The sequence below is a fragment of the Rhagoletis pomonella genome, unplaced genomic scaffold, assembly GCF_013731165.1.
Source record: "Rhagoletis pomonella isolate Grant_MI unplaced genomic scaffold, Rhpom_1.0 Rhpom_scaffold_00012, whole genome shotgun sequence".
Classification (NCBI taxonomy): domain Eukaryota; kingdom Metazoa; phylum Arthropoda; class Insecta; order Diptera; family Tephritidae; genus Rhagoletis; species Rhagoletis pomonella.
Window position 1 is genome coordinate 16019859 of NW_023458566.1, and position 21286 is coordinate 16041144.

Here is a 21286-nt window from a genome sequence, read left to right on the forward strand (position 1 = left end):
TAGAGCAATCCCTATGCATTAAAAGAGGGCAACACTGGATCTGATATGTCCGCTTGGACTTCGGCAAGCCTGCAGCCCACCACTGGTTACTATTCGTATGATCCGATAGCCGCCTATGGGTAAGTGTACTCAAAAATATTTTTTTTCCTAAGATTTGATTTATTGCAACATTTTGGAGAGAGTGACAGAAATAAATCTTGAACTCTTGCAACTAAACGCGTTGAGTTATGAAGTGTTGACAATACTCTGTATGTTGCTTGATATGAGAGCATGAGCATGGCTTATCAGTGAGCCAGCGAGTTTCTTCTCATGACCTCTCCGCTTTGGTGTGTCAGCTAGCTGCTTGCTGACTTGAGTGCGATACGCATTGCGAGTGATTTATTACTAAATACTTTTCAAATCGCAACATGCACTTCTCGCTTCTTTTTAAGCTTAGCAATTAAAATGGATTTTCCACAATAAAATAATTGAATTAAATAAATTTCACTGTCGCTTAGTTGGCGCTTTAAAACTCAAAAAAAAAAAAAAAACTTGCCACCAAAGCGTGAAAATTTCCCGAAACAGTGCTACTAGTAGAAGCAATCAAAATAAGAGATAATTCAGCACCACTCGCCGCTAGAGATTTTCTACAAATACATTAAATTTTGCCCGCAAGCCGCAGTCGTCGGGTTCGTCCACTATGACTATGTCTGCGGTTGCGAGTCGCATAGAAAAAAAAAAAAAAAAAAAAAAAAAAAAAAATACAACAGAAACACAGCAGCGTGGAAGATGCAACAACTTTGGCTATAAACCCAACTAAATCCCTTGCGTACACGTTCACTGTCTCTGGCAGCAGTTCAACAAGTGGAAAACGGCGTTTGTCTATCGTTGCGCCAATGTCCTGTCGCCCACCACAGCTTTCGCCGCCGCCTTCACCTCCTTTGGTTGGCTGGGCCAATATGCTTTCATTTTCCGTGCTGTTGCTTCTAACTGCTATGTTTTTTTTTTGCTTTTATTCTATTGAGATTTTTTTCTTTTTTTTTGTATTCATTGTTATCAAATGCGGCACTTAAAATTATTGAAAGATTTAAATTCGATGCGCGTTCAGCCGTAGTTGAGAAGCTTTTATATGGCCAGCTGTCGCTCTCAAGGTTTTTCGCTATGAATTTTCACGCTAAAGTAACTAAAGTTGAAGTGATTGGGAAATGTTTTTTTTCGCATTTTGAGCTGTTTAGTGTTAAAATAAATTTGTTGGTTTAAAGACTTAAAGGATTTGTTTTAGAAATCCATAAATTGATGTCGCAGATTACTTTGACAATGGAACAGTGTTGTACTGATTCATGGACTGATTCAAAAAATCGACTAACTTTTCTTTTTAATGGTCCCCTCTTTAATACTTCCGGGGGGATGTCGAAAGATGCCTGCTAAAAGTGCAACCCTTAATATTAAGTTTAAAAGGAGGCGTGTCGTGGATTTTTGTTTTCCATATAAATTACTTAGAAAAAACTTGTTTTCATCTTTGGAATTTGTTTTCTCGCTCTATAAAAAATGTCTCCTACAATTTTTTGATAAACCTACTGGTTTCGCAATTATTCCAACTTAAAGTTAAATTTATGCCATTTTAACAGTTTTTTCTCCTATTTTAGGTAAAATAATTACTTTTATCTGTATTTCCGTTGTTTATTCAATATTTAAATTTTTTGTTTAGAGTCTACTTCGTATTACAAATAATTAACTAATTTTTTTTAAAGAACTTTATAGATTCAAAGATATGATTAATTCTAAAACTTATTTAAACAAGTAATTTTTAAACAAAAAACAAAACCGACTTCAGTTCTCATATAAAAATTGAAGATTATCGTTAATTTCTTCACGATCCAATTATCGGATCTAAACATTAGCATGGGACAACCCGTGAGCCACCACATTTTATTAGATTATGTTTTAGGGATGATATCACCTGAGTGACCACCGCCATTATAAATTGCCATTTAGGCCCGTTTTATGGCATTTTAGATGGTTGTTGTAAGACTTCTGGGATTTATTGCTGTACCTTCTCCTTAAGGGTGCCTCCAGAGTCCGGGACTTATTTACATAATCCCGAGACTGCAGAAAACGCCACAGAAGGAAGTCTGATTAAGTTACCGGTCAGTAAATTCGCAAAAACGAGGTATTCAAATAAATAGAATGGACTCATGCCGTCAATAGAGTAAACTACACGCCATACAGCGACTTTGAATGGATTTTATGATTCCTCATGGATGATACGCGAATTCCCAGTGCGCCAAAAATGATAATTTTTTCACGTTTCCTTGAATACTGAAATATTCTTGGACACACCTAATGATTTCGAAAAAAATAAAACTAAATTTAAGTGCTTTTTTTAAGAATCAGGACGCGTTTCTCGGTCAACTGGCGATAGCTCTTGGACTGTTTTCTCTTTCAAAGCGTCCATCTTCAAATTTGCATTCAAAAGGCGCTACAGAGAAATGATCAATTATATCGCATGCCATTTGGGTGATGATGTTGGGTCTTTCGCCAGATCTTGAACCACAGTGTGCAATGAATTTATTCTTGATCCAGTCTCTTCACGTGGAGTGGCTAAAAATCGGAACATTCGTACAGTGGGTATTGAGCGGCCCACGAATTCTATCTACATATATTTCCATTACAAATGCCTGACATTCGATGCCATCTGCAATAATTATTCCATCTTCAAATGAAGTCATTTATTTTGGGCAACCTCGTATATTTTCTTGCAAACGATGGGACCAAGTTCCGAAAATGTGCGCTATCAGATGTTCACTACTCATTGATACTGCTGAGCTTGGTGAGGAAATTTGCCACTGAAAAGTTTTGGGAGATATATGTAAATTGTTTCCATAACATTTTGCGATATTTTCGATAAATGTTCTGTGGACAAACTATGATGTCATAAATTCAATCTAAATATTTAGCACCTACGAGTAACCACACAAATGCTGCCTGCTCGTGCATTAGAATTCCACTAATGGGAACAAAGTAATTAATTTTTCAACCGAATATTATTTTTCGCAAATATGAAAATTTATCGATTGAAAGCACTTAACTTACACAGATATGGCATCAAAGCGCTTAGATAATAGCGCCAACAACTTTTAATAATCAATACTGATTTGGCTAGCTAAACTAAAACTCCATTCCATAGCCCCATTCAAGTCAAAGCAATTAATGTATAAAGGTGTCTCCTTCGCAGATAACAGAAAATTACTCAACTAAATATATTAAAAAAAAACTCTACTTACACGAAAAGAGTTCATTAGCGGCAACGCGTCGGTGGCAGTGTGGCGATGGCGATAGCGATGACGGCAACTACAGCTTTGCTGCTGCCTCAATCAACATTCCAACTGACAATTATTTAGTTGATTTTAGTTTTTGCTTTTCTTCTTAATTTCTAATGGGAGTAATAGCAGCGGCGGCGCGCTTTTTGTATCGGAAGGTTGATTACGCTTAGTTGTTGACGTTGACGTGGCTTGTTGTTGGCGGTTTGTCAGTTGGTATTGTTTTTTTTTTGCGTGATTGTATGGTTGACGCTTTGGCAATATTTACAAATTGCATATGCGATGGCAAATGTGAGCTTTGAGGTGCAGCCGCCACATAATTGCCGCCACTCGACTTGAGTAAACTAAGCGAACATACAAACAAACACAGATACTATGTGTGTGCAACGGTTCTTTAAAATATGGGCCGAATAAGTGTTGTCCAAGTTTGCCGCTGTTTGATAGAAACCGCTGCGAACGCGATAACAAGTGGGTGGGTTTGCTGTTTTGTATTTGTCAATTAATATTTTAAAAGTAATTAAATTCCAAATTCTTTTATTTTCATTGCAGTTACGGCTCCAGCTACGACTTGGCAGCACGCCGCAAGAATGCCACACGCGAGTCCACGGCCACCCTCAAAGCCTGGCTGAGCGAGCACAAGAAGAATCCCTACCCCACCAAAGGTGAGAAGATTATGCTGGCCATCATTACGAAAATGACGCTGACGCAGGTCTCTACGTGGTTCGCGAACGCACGCCGACGGCTGAAGAAGGAAAATAAAATGACCTGGGAACCAAAGAATAAAACAGACGATGATGATGATGCAATGTTGTCGGACGATGAGAAGGAGAAGGATGCCGACGAGGTTGAGAAACTGAATGGCAGTGGTGGAGTTGGTGACGGTATTGGTGTTGGTGGAGTCTACGGTGGCGGTGGTGGTGGTGGAAGTGCAACGATGGGCGTTGAAATGCGAAAAGGTAAGTGATGAGAGGATGTTTATGAAATAATTAAAATTGGGGCGCACATTGACACTGGGAAAGTCGTAAAGTGATAAGAAGAAATGTGTTTCAATTGCTAGGATTTGGATCTCTGAGCACTAATCAAGGGCAAAAGTTAGCAAAAACCCTAAACCGTTTTCACCCGAGCACTTGATGCGTAAGGGTTAAAAAATGTGTGCTACTATCCAATAGAAACAATTAATAAAAATTTTTCTCAACAAAAATTAGGAACATAGAAAACTGTTTGCCGCTGTAACAAGGATTTCTTTTTTGTAGAAATCAAAAACGGCCATGCAAACTTAAGCAATCCGATTGCTCTTCATAAACATCTTGTATATGCCATTCTACTTTGTTTTACTTAAGTGCCTTACCGCCTTACGTCAGCCTCAGACACGCACTTTTGGCAAACCGCTCACCCGTTGCCTTTGCACTTTGACGTCTTTCATGGTCACTGGCCGTTGAGTTTGCCTTCTTCCGCTAAGTGTTTAAGCAGCTCAAAGTGGCCTACGAACTCCCCACGGTGCTCTCATGAGGGTTGTTGCCCTTTTGTTTCATTAAATTGGAGAGTGATTCAAAAAATATTCAGCTAGTAGAAGAACTCTGTCACAATTTCTTCAAGAAAATTATCTATTTTGAGTGTTAGCGAATACAAGAATCGTAGCCACAGCCACGGTCTGCTAAAAGACCATGTTGCCACTGGAAGGTACTTCTGCAGGCGTTGCAGATATGAAGAATAGCCAGAACCCAACCGGCAACTGCTATGCGAGTGTGCCGAACTTTGCAAAAGAATTAGCTTGACAGATACTGTCCAGGCACTGCTATCGTACACGTACTAAAAAAATCTACCTAGCTCCTCAGTCAAGATATTGAGTGTAGTGCCAGTTCGGCACGACGAGAGTTAACCGTTGTTGAGAGTATCGGTTCAGCGCCAGAAGTGATTATCTGTGATTATATTTGGTATGCTAGAGCTTGTCCAGATTCTAGTGGATGAGAACTTTGTGAAGAAAATCTATTAAGCGCCGGCGTAGATGATCTGTAGAAGGGATTTCCATGGCAGAACCGGTTTTGGCACTGCGGGGAAAATCTCAGTTACGGAAATATAGCTAGGCGCTAGACGGAATCAGGCCATAGGGGCTCTTCCCCGTTTTCCTGGTTAGTTGCCGCCGAACGAGGCCCAAATATGGTTATAGAATACACACAGATTATCCTTAAAATATAAAAACAATTAACACCGCTTTGAATAGCTGTTCCATTCTCCAGATTCCTAGATTATGGTAGCAGTCTCGAAACCTAATGAAATGACCCTTCAAACAAAAACCTAATTTAAGGGTCTCGAAGATGCGAATTGTAGAAGGATATTAAGAGATTAGAGAAATCATAGACGAAGTGTGTAAAGGTTTGAAATAACACGTTTTGAGCCGAAAAAACAATCAATAAATATCTCCGCGTGCCAGAGCTAATAAAAATCTAATCCTTTTGAAACCCTATAATGGATACCAAAATTCTTTTAAGGTCTTAGCGATACGACTACACGGTAGGGGGTTTATTCGAAGAATTTTTGCCAATAAAAATTTTTTAGAACTTTCTATGAAAGGCGTTGCTTAGAGCGCCGTTTTTTAAAGTGAACTATCGAAAGTGAAATAATACCGCAAAATCAAAAAAAAAGCCTTTGAGAGCACAAATTTAACTTTCGCAATAAACTTTGTGACTGTTTTTCGAACCACCCCTGACGCACTGTGGGCTACACTCATACATATGTACATATGTAAAGGCGCACTTGCCAAATCACCGCTCGTTCTATTCAAAACGCAACAAAACGTTTGGAAAATCGACCATTACCACCACTGGGGTTGGCTTTTTTTTTTGGCGGCGCGTTCACTTTAAGTGATATTTATGTGGCGCGACGTTTCACGTCCCCTTTTGTGTGGCCTTGCTGCCCATAAAACGGCAGCTGTTACATATTATCTACTATAAAAAGCTTTAATATTTTTGTTACCAGTACACTTGTTGTTGCTGTGTTTTATATACGGTACTGGCATTTGTTGTAGATATGTAGACTATCTGCTATTTGACTAGTCGCCAAGCGGAAGTTGCTGGCATCTGGCTGTCGTTGACGGAAGGGTGGTCGTGGAGTGGGCTGTGCAACAACGCCTTTAAGTGGCCTTGATGAAGTTTTTGACTTTCCCAAATTAAGTTAACTTCAAGACACGACTGAAGAAAAAAAAAATGCTTGCCAAATCAGAGAAGTGGGTAGAAAGCGGCGGAAGCGCAAATATTTTGTAGTTGAAATCTGGCCACGAAAGGGCGTTGCACGCTTCAACGCCTACGAAAATGTAGGCTGAAGGCAGGGATAGCAAAACGTTGAACAAATAACTGGGCTACTTAAACATTCGGCTTTGATGAAGCTGTAAAGCTCTAAGTAATTTAGATACATTTTGTGGTGGAAAGCTGGCAATCGCACAAGATTTCCGTTTTCAATTTGCAAACAAATCGAAAATAAATAAATTTGAATCTCATTTATTTTGTGCTTCTCTCTCTCGCTCTTTCTTGCAGATGATCCTATTGTCAAATCTGAAATGCTGGCCAAAGAAGACAAAGCAGATGGCTGCTCCTTAGATGAACCAAAGTACGGCGATATACCCTCGATACGCAGCATGGGCGGCGGCGTGTACAGCTCGCCCTACGGCCAGCATCCCAGCTACCATCCCTACCAGCAGCAACACACCTCAGCCTACTACCAGCAACACCAGCAGCAGCAGCAGCAGCAACAGCAACAGCACGTGGCTAGCATGGCGTACGGCCCACCCAGCCACATGAGCGCAGCCGATGAGTACAATGCATCAAAAAACCTGCTGCGTGCGGCGGACTGTGGTATACCGCTCCCGGCGAGCAAACCCAAGATCTGGAGTTTGGCAGACACAGTCGGCTGCAAGACACCACCGCCGCTACTGCCAGCACCACCACCCACACTGCCGCCGCCGGCGTCGTCAATGCAAATGAGCACATATCAGCAGCAACAACAACAACAACAACAGCAGCAACAGCAAGCGCTGCTGCAAAGTCGGCAACAGTATTACCAGCAGATGCCGCCGCATTTGCAACAAATCAGTCAACTCAATCCACACAATATACTCAACAGCCACAGCCACAGCAACAGCAGCAACATGCAGCCAGCGCACAACAGCAGCAGCAGCAGCAACAACAATTCGACATCGCTGAATATGATGAGCGGCTACGTCGGCGCATTGCCCTATTCGCGCATACCTACGGCGTACGCGGCAGCGGCAGCGGCATCGGCATCGGCTGGCAGCAACAGTCTCAGTTCCAGCAGCAGCCACAACAACAGCAACGGCAGTTTCCTCAATCTCAGTATCAGCAGCACTGGCAGCAACAACAGCAACCACAACGGCAGTACTGGCAGTGGCAGCAGTAATGGCAGCGCCTCCACGCCACCCTCGATGACGCAGGGTCCGCCACTTTTGACAGCGCACCAGTATCATCAGCTGCAACAGCAACAACAGCAGCAACAACGTTTGGGCTTCGCAGAGATACAGCCGGATACACCGCCGCAGACGCCGCCCAACATGAAATTGGCGAACAGCAATGGCGGCATTGTGCTGAACCAGCTTGCGCGCGGCGCATTGATGGGGACGCCAACGAGCAGCGCGCCGGGCATGTGCTACAGCAGTGGCGTCGGCAGTAGCAATGCTCACGGTGGAAACCATGCGGCATACGGTGGCAATGGAGTAGGTATTGGTGTTAACTATGCATTGGCGGCAGCGCGCGCTGAGGGTTGAGTAGAGGCAGAGTGGGAAATTTGATCGATTAGCGTTGCGGCTTAATGACTATTACAACGTTTTTAATCAAAGCGCGCGCGCAACGGGACATGTGCAACGCAAAAGTAGGCAGCAAGCGCAATAAACATTAAAAGTTCATAGCTGACGGCGAGCCAACTGACAGCGGAAGCAAGCTGCGCTAGTTTTCAATTAAAGTTTGATGTAAAAAATTTATGCCGCTTAACCGCAAGCGGCCCAAGTGGCTGCCGACGCGCGCAAGTTAAGCGCGCTAATTATTTGGCAATAAAAGTGTAATTCGAGTAAGCGGCAATAAAAAGTTTTTATTGCATTTAGCAAGCGCGCAAAAAGGTCGTGAGCGCGAACGCGCGCGCGTCGTCTGTGTTATACAACACGCGCGCAATGAAATCGAAATAAAAAAAATTTAAAATACGCAAAACTGAAGACTCAAGACACAAACTCTTTGCGAGTGCGAAGAGGGTGATTGTGGAAAATTGCTGACTATTTGTTGTTGTTTTTTCTCGTACAATTAGTAGTGCGCTTATAATAATAAGCGTGCGAGTTAAAGCGCATACGCATATGCCATTAGTCATGCAGAAGGTTTAATGACTTTACACGCTAGCAGCGACAGCGACAGCGACAGCGACAACAGCAACAACAACCAACTGCAACTCTATCAGCAACAGCGAAGGTGTTGTAAAAATAGCAATTAAAGCTTGATAAAACTGCTTGTAAAAATTATAAATTAAGATTAAAAACACATAATAAAAATATTTTGTAATTAAAAAGAGCTAAAAATAAACGCGCGCATGCGCACAACGCGTGTGCGCCTTGTGTGTGTGTGTGTGTGTGTGTGTAGTGCAGAAGCTCGAATGCACTACTTTTTATATTTGCAATACAAACATAGATACATACGTACGTACGCATATGTGTATGAAAAAAAATAATTAACAAGCGATAATAGCAGCAGATTTATAGGCACCACGTTTGAATTACACACCATTACCTTCACCATTCGCAGCGATAAGTAACAGCAAAGCAAATCATTATGGCGCATAAATTACGCGAACCAGCAAAAAATAACAGTAATAAAAATTTTATTAAAAAATAATTATAATAAGTGCTCACTAAAGCACCAACTAACACGTAGCAAATAGCAAATTCACTTACTTGCCCATTTATGCGCGCAACAACAACTTTGTACCTACCGAACGTACGTACGTAAGTTGATGCGCGCATAGTTAAAATTTGTTTTCGCATCTATAATTGCAATGTCAAACATAACACGCCGCGTAGAGTACACACATACATATGTGCATTAGGGTGGTCAAAAAAAAAATGTAGTGTCGGAAATTTATTGCTCCCACCCCCTAGGATTGTTCTATATCGAGAAAAATATATTTGTGTTTTTTGAATAAATTTTTTTTTAGAGTTTTCCATGTATTTTATATGGTATAGCTTTTTTGAAAATCAATTTTTTTTTGATCGGAAAACTCTGGTTCTCTTCAATAACGATACCCGGGTTCTTATTTAACCGTTTTTTAATGCTAACGGTGTTTTATTGGTCCCCCATTGCATTTTCTGGGGTTTTTGGCGGACCTTTAAAATACAGTTATAATGAAAAAGTCGTTAAATGAGCAACTAGGCATTATTAACGGGAATCCGCTGAAGAGGAACCGAGTTTTCCGATCGAAAAATATTGATTTTCGAGATTTCCATAGCATTTCTACGAAAAATAGTTTTTTCCTATATAAAATACATGAAAAACTTTGAGCGCTTTGAGTGACTTCTAAATATTTTTTTAATTCCAAATTAAAAAATAAAGGTATATTTTTTCGATATAGAACAATCCTAGGGGGTGAGAGCACAAAGCACAAAGATTCCGTCTTAACTTTTTCACATAAATTTTTGGACCATCCTAATGAACATACATGCGCACACACATACACATACAAATTTAGCTACACACCTTAACAAGTCTACAACAAAAACGAAATTATTAATTAAGACATCAAACCATTAATTTGTTGTTTGTGTAACTTGTGTAATAATATAAACATTGGGCAACAACAACAACAACTATTAACAAATAACAAGTAATATAATTATAATAAACATTATCATTATGTGTACATACTTACATACATACATAAATATAAAAATACATATACATATATATTACACTTTCATTATTAGCAAATTAATTCAGCAAATTATTTGCAACTAAAATCACTACAATTATTCGAATTCGGAAAACCAAAAAAAAAAATCGCGTACATACTTACATACATAGTATAAAAAGAAGTAACATAACAAACGAGTAAATATGTATGCTATAGGATTTCTTAATTTAATATATGTATGTAGCACATATGCACATACATATAAACATACGTACATACAAATATATAAAATGCAATATTTACTAAGCGAAAAAATTGTAATCTGTGATAAATAAATCTTACTAATGAAATGTAAAAACAACAAAAAATTCCTAAACGCCAGAGTTGCAAGCGAATGTAAATAAAGAAATAAACTTTAGAAAAATAATGAAATTTAAAAAAAATTTGTAAACTAGATAAGCCAAGATTTTGTTGAATTGCATAATTAACTAAAATTAATTAATTTCTAAGTATTCTAATAATTCAAATTAAATAAAGAAATCATATACTACATTTGAAAATTTTCTTGATTCAACTGTCTTAAGGTACGAAAAAGCTCCTGAAAAGCTGGACATCAGCTGCCAGCGGAACTTTGTTGTGAGCACCCAGCGCTTCTCTTAGCTTCGAACACAGAATATATTAGTCGCCGTTCAAAGAACTTGTGTAATGTGGTAACCCAATGGACAATCTAACTGATGTCTAAGTGGGGGACTCAGAAGCAGGCTGTGCCACAACAACCTAAGCTAACCTGTCTTAAGGTACGAAGAGTCAACTTACAAATTTAAGAATATGACTTATCCTTGCACTGTTAAATCTTGTGGACCGAACATGACATAAGGATATAATTGGTCCTTGAAAACTTATCCAAAAAAAAACTTCAGTTTCTTCTTTCTTGTCGAGGCAGCTGACGAATTATGACATATGATTATGAAACTTCGTTAACCCGCATATAGTCCGCATCCTTCTGCAATCCGCACAGAGTTGAAAAATTAACAATTGTTATTAAGTATTTATCTTGAAATCCGGACCGACCACGGTTTCGCTTATCCGGATCGTCTACCTGACAACCGGTTTTCCGGCGCAAAATGTTTGGTACTGGCTACCGGCTTGTGTGAAAGCTCTTATTGCTTTCTGTGTGCGGAAGAACCGAGAAGTCTCTTCTGCTTTTTCCAAATTGTATAAGAATGCAAAGAGAATGCATCTGGTGGTAAACGAAGACAAGGCGAAGTATTTCCTGTCATCAAACAAATAGTCAGCGCATTCACGCCTTGGCACTCACGTCACAATTGACAGTTATAATTTCGAGAAAGTAGAGAATTTCGTTTACTTGGGAACCAGAATTAACACCGATAATAATATCAGCATCGAAATCTAACGCAGAATCACTCTTGCCTACTTGTCTACTTTAGACTGAGTAGGAAATTCGGAAATAATGTCCTCTCTGGACGTAGAAAAACCACACGCGATAAGTGTCACTCATCATGCTCGTGCGCGTATATGGCGCAGAAACATGGACAATGACAATGTCCGATGAGGCGGCTCTTGAAGTATTCGAGAGAATACGAATTATGAGCTGTATGAGTTTGCAATGACATAACCGAAAAGAAAATTCTTTATTTAGAAACAGCCTATACCCATTGTTTTGCTACTTTCCTACTACAGCGTAAACTTACGTTTAAATGTTAAGTATTTAGAAATTTGACGACTTTTTTCATGCTACCCTAGGTTACTTCAGTTACTCAGTAGCTGCGTCTCACATCAAATTAATCCTTAAAAGTATGTCCAGACAGGCTTGTAATCGGGCAATTAACCAAGCTTTTGAGCTCGATTTATTATACAAAATTTCAATTCATAATTGCTCCATTAGTGTTTAATTGAGTGCTAATTGAAAGAATATTTCATGCGACCCTGCTGGGTATGTTTAACTTTGACTTTGGAGTATATTTATTGAGCAAATACCAAACAGCTGTTTGTTTTGGTCTTCTTTTACAGTCTTACATCAGGGATGGAATTTGGCCATAAAAAGGATCTCTTAGCGCAGTGCGATACAAAACTATGTTTTCGAAAATGCGAATTACTTTTCTCCAAGTTCTTCGATCTGACGTTTTAGAAATAAATATTTTCTCTATATCTGGTGTAATCACTTACAGTTGCGAAACTTTATTATTTGTCGAAGTGGAAGTCATATTTTATCATCTTTAATACGCCATTTCGGATTTATTGTTAATTGGCTGGCCAAAGTAAAATAAGAATGAAAGTAAGAGGTCGCTAATGCAGAGAAAATGAGGGATAAGCATTTTGGTTTTGTTTTTGTTGCTTAGCAAAACAGCCGGTGTGAACAGCCTTCAGCCCACAATCCCAAAACTCGTTTTCAAAGTTTTTCGTTGTCGGTCAGAACATGGTATTATTTGAAAATTTGCTTGAAAAAATTTCTACAAGATAGCCGAATGTAAAGAGAACTAAGAAAATAAAGCGAAACATCGGTTTTATTATTACACCTGATATAATTTCACCATGTCTATTCTCATTGATTCTGTATAGAGATTTTCAGTACAAAAATTCGGCTAACTTCCAAATGTAATTTAGTGCGGCTGTTGCCTGCAGAATGGTGAGGTGGAATCAAGCATGATAAAAACATACCAAGGTAGAACCGTTCTCTCAATTTGTCGGCCATGATTTTTTTTTGAAGTTGCCAACATATTAAAATCATATAAAAGTGAAAATAAAAAATTGAAATTGTTCGAAATTGTTGTTGCTTGAGATTGAAAATGAAAATGTGTGTGTGAGTTTGTGAGCAAATTTAAAAATTAAATTGCTTGGAAACGTCAAGAATTTTAAAAGTGACTCTCAGCGGTTCTACCTTACTATATTTTTATCATGGCATCAAGTCTATATATTTTCTACTAGGCTATCCAGTTTTCGGCTGGCTAAGATTGAAGTTTCAGGGCTCGCACCTTTTAACCAACCTTGATGGACACTCGATGATTTACATAACCTTGCTATGTAATTATGAGATTGGCTCGCGGCGTTTCACCGATTGATTAGTTATTACCTTTCAAAATCACGACTTATCTTATCACAAGGAACAATACCTCTGTAATGGCTAACTGTGTCCCCAATTGGGTTACTGGCCTTTTAAAATTACTTTGAGGGAGTTGTCTTGTCGGAAAGCTCGCTCGTGCGTCTAGGCTCCTAAAAGTTATCCTATCTAATACTATATATAGAAAGCTTTAAAGAAGGTATTACTATTATTTTCGGTCCCTGCACAAAACCAAAGGTTTTTGAAAAGCATCAAAAGAACTGTTTAATATATCATTAAAATGCTTCAATAAACTGTTTTTGGATGCAAGGTGCGAGTGAAGCGGATTCGATTCCCAGTGAAGTCTTGAAATAAGTCTGATGAGCAGAGGTGATAATCTCCGAAATAGCAGCAGTAAGTTCTGCCACTTTGATATAGTTGCCTTTCAATTTTTCTAAAAATTAATATACCAGGTTTTTTCTTTGATTTCAATTTTGAATGAATAATAACATTTGCCTATTTAAAACTAAAACGCTTAAGCCACACTCATTAATGTTATTAAGTGACTACATATTTCAATTATGATAATTACTATGGACAAGCCAAACCGCAAAGCTATTTATTAACGAAAGCAATTTTAAGAAAAATAACAATTCAGAGAAAAGCAGCAAAAAAAAAATGACCCTAATCAAAAAAATAAAAATCACAAAAAAATACCAGGAAGGCTAAAAATCGTCAAAACCAGGCGCCCACCAACAATTTAAGCGAGATTTCTATGTGGTTTTGTAAAGCAGGAGTAGTCAGATTAGAGCGTTTTATATCAAATTATTATGCCATTATATGAATGTCCAAAGCAAAGAAGTTAAAAGTGAAAAATTAATCGCTTCGATTTTTCTACTAGTTTGGGGCACGAAAGACAGTAGGGTAAATAAACACTGCGAGCACAGCAGGCGTGTGAGAGATTCATGGGAGTTCCACGCGGATCAAATTTTTAACAATGCTGAGAAGTGGAGATAAATAGCCGAAGATAGATAGATGCTTAAAATGAAGTGTCTGTACGTATGTATGTATGTATCTATGTACTATATGTATGTGTACAGATCGAGCTAGCGAGCGATGTTCGCTGTGAACTAAATATCATTAATAGATGTGACCAAACTCATTGACGGAGTAATAGAGCGCAGATGAAGTGGAAGGCTTCTTTTTTTTTAATATTTACGAGTATATGCAATATTAATAGTAGCCAAGACAGTAAATCATTGTCGACTGCGGACGGACAAACAGAGAGATATGGACAGCCAGCCCAGGCTGGTTGGTTGGTTGAATGGGCAAGCGTCCAACAGCGCAAATAACCCATTAAACGCCACAAAAGCAAACAATAAAAATTAAAAACGCATTCATTTAAGTGGCAACTGGCCACCGAAAGCCACTGGAATACAACAGCCTCAAGAAGAAGAGGCACAGAATTCGTCAAGAAGCGCGCACGCATAGTGTAAGCAGCAGAAAGATTCATTCGAAAACCAGTAGCTGCTGCTTATGACAGTTGAAAAATGACAACTAATCAGTTTTAGCCTTTTTTGTGAATGCATATGGAGCGTGATGGTAAAAAAAAAAAGTCATCTTTGCTTGGAAGATCGCGTCCGCAGGTAATACAACTCAAGCAGATCAAAAAAAAAAAAAATACAAAACCGAAATTGTATTCCTGAGAAAACTCCAGCAGCAGCAGCCAGTCAGTTGCGTAGGGACATACTTACCAAAACCAAAGCGATAGCCAGCGGACACTTAAGAAGGCAGCCAAGGATGGACGGCTGCTGACCGAGTACTTGTATGTATGTAACTAACCGTGTGTGCGGGGATAAGCTGTTGGGGGAAAAAAATGATGACACAACTTATCACATTGTCGGGATCTCTTAGCTCAATGGGCTTATATGGGCTCAGAGCAATCATAATCATCATCGCGAGAAAATCAGGCAAGCAAACAGGTAGCAAAGAAAGAAAGGCTGCAGGATGGGAAGACCACTATCCCACTATCGCAGCAACGACAGCGGCTGCATCAATGAATGCATAACCGTAGAGTGGCACTCTCACAAGCAGTTTGTAGGCAGGAGCGTCAGGAGTCACACAGTGGTCATAAGTATTCACCTCATATCACACATTTCGCTGACTATTGTGTAGCATCGGCTGCGACGGCGGTGGCGTTTCGTTGATCGTTGAGATCTTTGCAGCTCCTTTAAGTGCTTTTTATACGCATTCAGGCCTCCGCGAGCTCTTCGTCCAACCGCGTATACCATCGCACACACACGACCGCTAGCTATCATTCATCAACTCAAGCGGTGGCTCTTTTGCAGCGCTATGACTTCACCTGATGATCATTGAAAAAATTACCGTCATTAATAACAGAAAAAGAAAGCGATACCTTCGCGCAACTGTTTTTTTTTTTTAATAATTTTTTTTTTTATTTGCTATGTTTAAGTTAGGCCTTTCACGTTGACTTTTTTTCGCCGTATCGCTCATTTCGTCTGAAGTGTTTTTCATGTTCAACTCAGAGTTTCGCTGTTTGACTTTTTCGCCCTTTTTCCTCATTTCTTTTTTATTAATGTGTTTCAATTAATTATATGGGAGTGCGTGCGGGTACATGTGTATGGATGTATGTTTGTTAGTGTTGTTCATACTTATGTATGTACATATATATATTGCCAGTCGTCGCAGCGGGTCTATTTAACCAATTTTGTGACATTAGAAGAAAAGGATTAGTGGTAGCCATTCGTCTGATATTTGTCACAATTGATTAAGGCGCTGCAACAAGCACTTAACAATTGTTAATGGATTGGAAATTCTTTTTCGTTTTTCACTTGAATTTTGATATCTACGAAATTTGGTTATTTTTTTTTAAATGCAATTAGTGTGAAGTGTTTTGATATTTTTCCAGAAAATATCGTTTCAAAGACATGACAAATTGTTTGTCATAAATAGTTGGACAATCGGTGATATTTTAAGGAATATGCAAGATTTTTTTAATTTTTTTTTTTTAGTTAAGTTTACCACAGTGCAGGCATATCCAGCGCCAATGAGGGCTTGTTTGATTTTTAATAAATAAAATTGTTCTGCTTAAATCGAGAATTTCTATCTTCAATCGGGACTGTACACACAGATTTTTAAAGTTTCGAAATTTTAGGAACAGTAAATAGAGTGGATGGATGGATACCTGGTAACTTCAAGACAACGGCAGCATTGACAAGGAGTGAAATATGCCTTGAGTATGGCCCTTCTTCTGTTTAAGCATGCGACTTTTGCGTCCCTGTTTTCGCATTCTGAGCAACGTAAGATAGCCTCGGCGAGATGCGGTAATCAACCAGCGCGGCAGTAAGAGAAGCTACTGCGTTGGAGACTCTACGTCATATTCGGTTTAAGGGTTAGTTGAAGTCGGCAGCATCTTTTATCCAGTAGGTGCGGTTGCTTGCGGGCATTTGTCTTGGAGCGAGCGGCTCGCTATAATGTAAATGTGCTTCCAGGAATGAATTTCACACTGAATTGAGGCCAGCTACGTAAAAAACATTACCATTACTTCCCCACATGTGGACGAATCCTGCCCGTGATTTACTTATTATTGCGAAGGTGCCTCTAATCTAATTGCTATAGTTGTTTATTCAAAAATATATCCCTAATTTGTGCGCATGCCCCAATGGAGAAAAAGAACGATGAGTATGCATCTATAGTATGGAATCCTAGCTATCAAATTCATAGTGACAGGCTCGAATCAGTGCAGAAACAGTTCCTGTTATTTGCCCTCAAAAATTTATGTTGGGACTCGTCTAAAAATCTCCCACCCTACAAGGATCGCCTGAAGCTTATAGATTTGCCGACGCTTCAGAGTCGTAGAGAGATGCTTGGTGTTCTTTTTTTAATTAAATTAATGAACGGGATGGTCAGTAGTCCCTTTTTACTGAGTGAGATAAATTTTTGTATTCCTACAAGACCCACGAGACATTTTAAACCTATTGTGTTGAGTATTTGTAAATCAAACTTTGAAATGCATGATGCTTTTCGGTGTTTATGCCAAGATTTTAACAAGCATTATGATTGCATCGACATATCTGAATCGCTTTTTGTAATAAAGAAAACATTGCTCAACAAGTTAACTAAATAAACTAATATCTGCAACCGTGAACGAAAAATTACACAATATCTATGACTGCTTAGTACAATTGTAACGGCTTCGTATATTTCCGCGACCGCGTAGGACAATAGGAGCAGGGATCGGAAACTCGGCCTTTCCGACCTCGCCCAACAGTTCGTCTATAGCGTGGAGCGGAAACTAGGACTTTCCGCCTGCCTCACTTACAAAGTAACGACTACGGGAACATGGATCGGAAGCTCGGCCTTTCCGACCATGATCAACGGCCTGTAAACAGGGCGGAGCGGAAACTAGGTCTTTCCGCCCGCCGCACACAAAAGTAGACTGGAGACAAGGCCTCGCCAGCTACCCAAATTGCTATTGAATATCATTGTTATCTTTACAAGTTAATATTTATAATTATTTCACTCTGTAATGTATCACACATACTTAAATATTCTAAATCTTTTTATCTCAACTGTCTGTAAGAAAACATTTTTCTGTAGACTAAATAAATAAATAAATAAATAAATACCAAAGAGTCATACAATAGCTTGGGGAAAGCATATTAGCGCTGCCTAGTCACGATTTAACCTACGCGCTTGGCGACTATAACAGCAAAAACAGAAAAAACAAATGCCCTATTTAAGTTTTTCTGTCGGTAGCTTTAGGCTCCATGAGCACGTTTTGGACTAAGAAGAGAGAAAGATCGACCTATCCGCGGCACGTTAACTGGAAGTTAGTAGTACAAGATACCAGCGGCGAAACATCGATAAAGCCATTTGAGTGTCTAAAGAACTACGAACTAAATTTATCACGTCCGCATGCGCCTATATGCTAGCAGGCAGCAATGAGACCCGCGTCGAGTATACATACTTGAAATATTTAGCAAACAATCCTCAACGCTTTTGAATGATAAAAAGTGGCGCATTTGTCGAAGAAGAAGACAAATAAATGTAAAGGGTTGAAACTAATGTGACTGCATCAGACCGAGACAAGAAATACTGTGACTTAAGAATAATTAACCCTCAGGAGCAGACGATATACCTGATGTGCTGTTTAAATTCGTAGGCGAAGAGTCGGTCGGGATGATATTCACAGCGTGCCAAAAGCCTGTAGGAATCCCTAGATAAGCTAATCGGCACATACCATATTTTTGTCCGTTTTAAGGTCGTTTTTCATAGTACGAATAGAAAATAGTGAACAGCTTTTAGCTCCATCCAAATTGGGAAGGACGCTTCACGTCATTCGAGGTTTTAGACAAGGCGATTCAGTACCATGCGGCTTTTCTAATAAGGTTGGGGAAGTGGACGATGCCATAGGGAAGCTTTGGTGGTTTTCAAACGAACATTTGTACGCGCGTACATATTCTTAGGGTTAAAACGGACCGCGGTATGTGTTCTCTACACCCTCTCAAATGTCCAGCAGGCAGCAGACGACTACAGACGCTCGCAAAACCCTCTGTACAAGAAAATTATCAAAGTTCATTATATTAACGAAATGATGTGATACGGAGGAAGCCTTGCAACATCATAGGAAAACGAAGATTGCATATGACATTAAAATGGGCCTGCCCTTTGCTTAGGTGTAGGGGTAGTTACTCTCTTTTGACCATTTAAACCTAACTGGGCAACAAATATCGAGGAAGATGAAAGGGCTATTGTGCCCATAGCATAGCGAGTCCCTCGATTGGGCTGCCATGGGTGGACATCGAGAAGAAGGGTACACATGAATTCGGGAGAGCTTGGCTCCGACCCAAACTGACAACTGGTTGTAGTTGTGTTTGAAAAGACGAAAAGGTCGAACATTGTCGATCATACTTTTTATGGGAAAAATGCGTAACATCGTCAACAAAAATAAAAATTCCCAAATTCAACTTCACTAAAATAAAATTTAATGAGCTACAAAACTGCCTACCAAAATTTGTTCGAAAGATGCTCATTAAAAACTTAAAAATTGTGGTGAAATTTTGCACAAAGTCTGAAATTTGAAAGTTTATGTACATATATGGTGTTTGTTAAATAATCAGCTATACTTTCTTAAGAAAATAATAAACCTTAAATAAACCAAGGAAAAGCAGCCTAAACTTGTTAAAGTGTCGCGTTCTAGTTTTTATTTCGTTCGTATGCATAAATTCACACAATTTTCTGCCACCCACTGCTGTGTAAGTTTTCCTACTGAAAACAGTTTTTATTTTATAGAAGTACAACATATTAAAAATTAACAACAGCCTAATTTCTTTTCCCATCACAAATTTTGCCTGCATAGCATTCAAGTAGTTGCATGCGTGCGTGTACGTCTGTCAACTGAGTCCATCAAATTCATCTCTCTCAATTGTTTATCGCCTAAAAGCCTCATTTATTTCAGACTATTTGACATTCGATGTGACATATTGAAGACATTAATGTAAAAGAACAACTTGATTACCAATCGATGGTATGCGCAGATGTAAAAATACTCATACATATATACATTAGACTGCATCACTAAAAAAAGTTGCGGTAAGTCTAAATCAGAAGAGTTTAGGCTCAGTTATTCAAGTTTTTCTTATACCAAACTTTGAAAAAAGTTAAAAAACAGCATCAAAAATCTCATCATTACGATTCCGTTAAATTTTTTTTTTAATTTTTTTTAAGTATTTTTGTGCAAACTTTTTAAGCTTAAACCGTTTTGTCATTTGAGGGGATTTTTTCAAAAAAAAAATTTTAAGAAACTATTTTTATTCATAAAAAACTTCATTTTTGGAGGTATTTTGAAATTGGTCCAGCTAACTTAAATCTTAATATTTTTTCGAAATATTTTGGTGGACGTCTTAAAATATAATAGATTTTATAATTCCAATGGAAAAATAGTACAGATTTTTTTTTGTATGGGGAGTGATGCAGTCTAATATACATACATACACGCCCTACACGTATATATGTGGCACGCCACTTTCTCTGTAACCTTAACAACAATGCAGTGTGGTAAGCGCATCAACCCTTAGCCGGCTGTAAGTCGAACACTTGCCTAATGAAATGAGTGGAATTATCAATGAAGATCTATTTATAAGGAATCGCCTCGAAGTCAACTAGTGGTGGTGTCAATGATTTTTATTGCTCTCCTACAATTTTATCTAAATCGTGTATTCCCATTGTTTCGTACTGTTCGAGGCGCCACAAGGAGGCTATGTGCTCAGGGCATTGTGTTTTCCTGTAATGCATTGACATTTGACGACCAATTTTTATGGCGAGAGCGAGTGTGAGTGAAAAATCAGCAAAGTCAAATGACAGCAACGGATCACTAGCGATCTTTGAGTGTGACGTAACTATTGAAATAAAATGCAACAACAGTGAGTGAAAGAGCATCAATATGGGGTTTCCATGCTCAACCACTGGGTTTCGTAGTACATGTGGAAGGGAATTTAGAAAACCTTGAGCAGCTGTGAAGTACCTACAATCGAAATTGATCGCGCCACTTTTACTTGAGAAAAAAAATTTCCCTCTAGCCTTGCACCTATCCACAACTTTTAACTTAAAATTTTTCACATTTCACGCATATCTATGTAGATATCAACCTATGTATTTATAAATGCCCCTCGCAGCCTAATGTAAATTAAATTATGACATAAAATTCAGTGAAATATTTGGGTGAGATAATTGCGGTTGACAGCTTGTTGTGTCTGTGTTTTTAAATTAGTTATAAGCGTGAAATATTAGTGTAAGTTTATGTGGAATTTTTATGGGGTAAATCATCAAAAAAAAAAAAAAAAAAAAAAAACTGTACTGCATGCCTTGCGGTGCCTAAATAGTAATCTTTAGTAAAGTGGGGAAGCAACATCAAAATTTTTTGTTACAACAGAAGTGCTTTGATTGATGTCTCTACTCGCAGCGCATTTAGTACCCAAATTCATGTGTGTGCCTGTCGCCCCGCAGCCCTTAT

General features: G+C 38.8%; 1 protein-coding gene across 1 annotated transcript in view; it reads left to right on the top strand.

Moving 5' to 3' along the window:
• Window positions 1-8073, top strand: part of LOC118747603 (homeobox protein caupolican) — an 80174-nt gene extending 72101 nt beyond the window's left edge. The window contains exons 3-5 of the mRNA XM_036481655.1: window positions 4-119; window positions 3849-4255; window positions 6830-8073. Of these exons, the coding sequence (XP_036337548.1) occupies window positions 4-119; window positions 3849-4255; window positions 6830-8073 (1767 nt within the window). The remainder of the gene's footprint in view (window positions 1-3; window positions 120-3848; window positions 4256-6829) is intronic.
• The last annotated feature ends 13213 nt before the right edge of the window (window positions 8074-21286 follow it).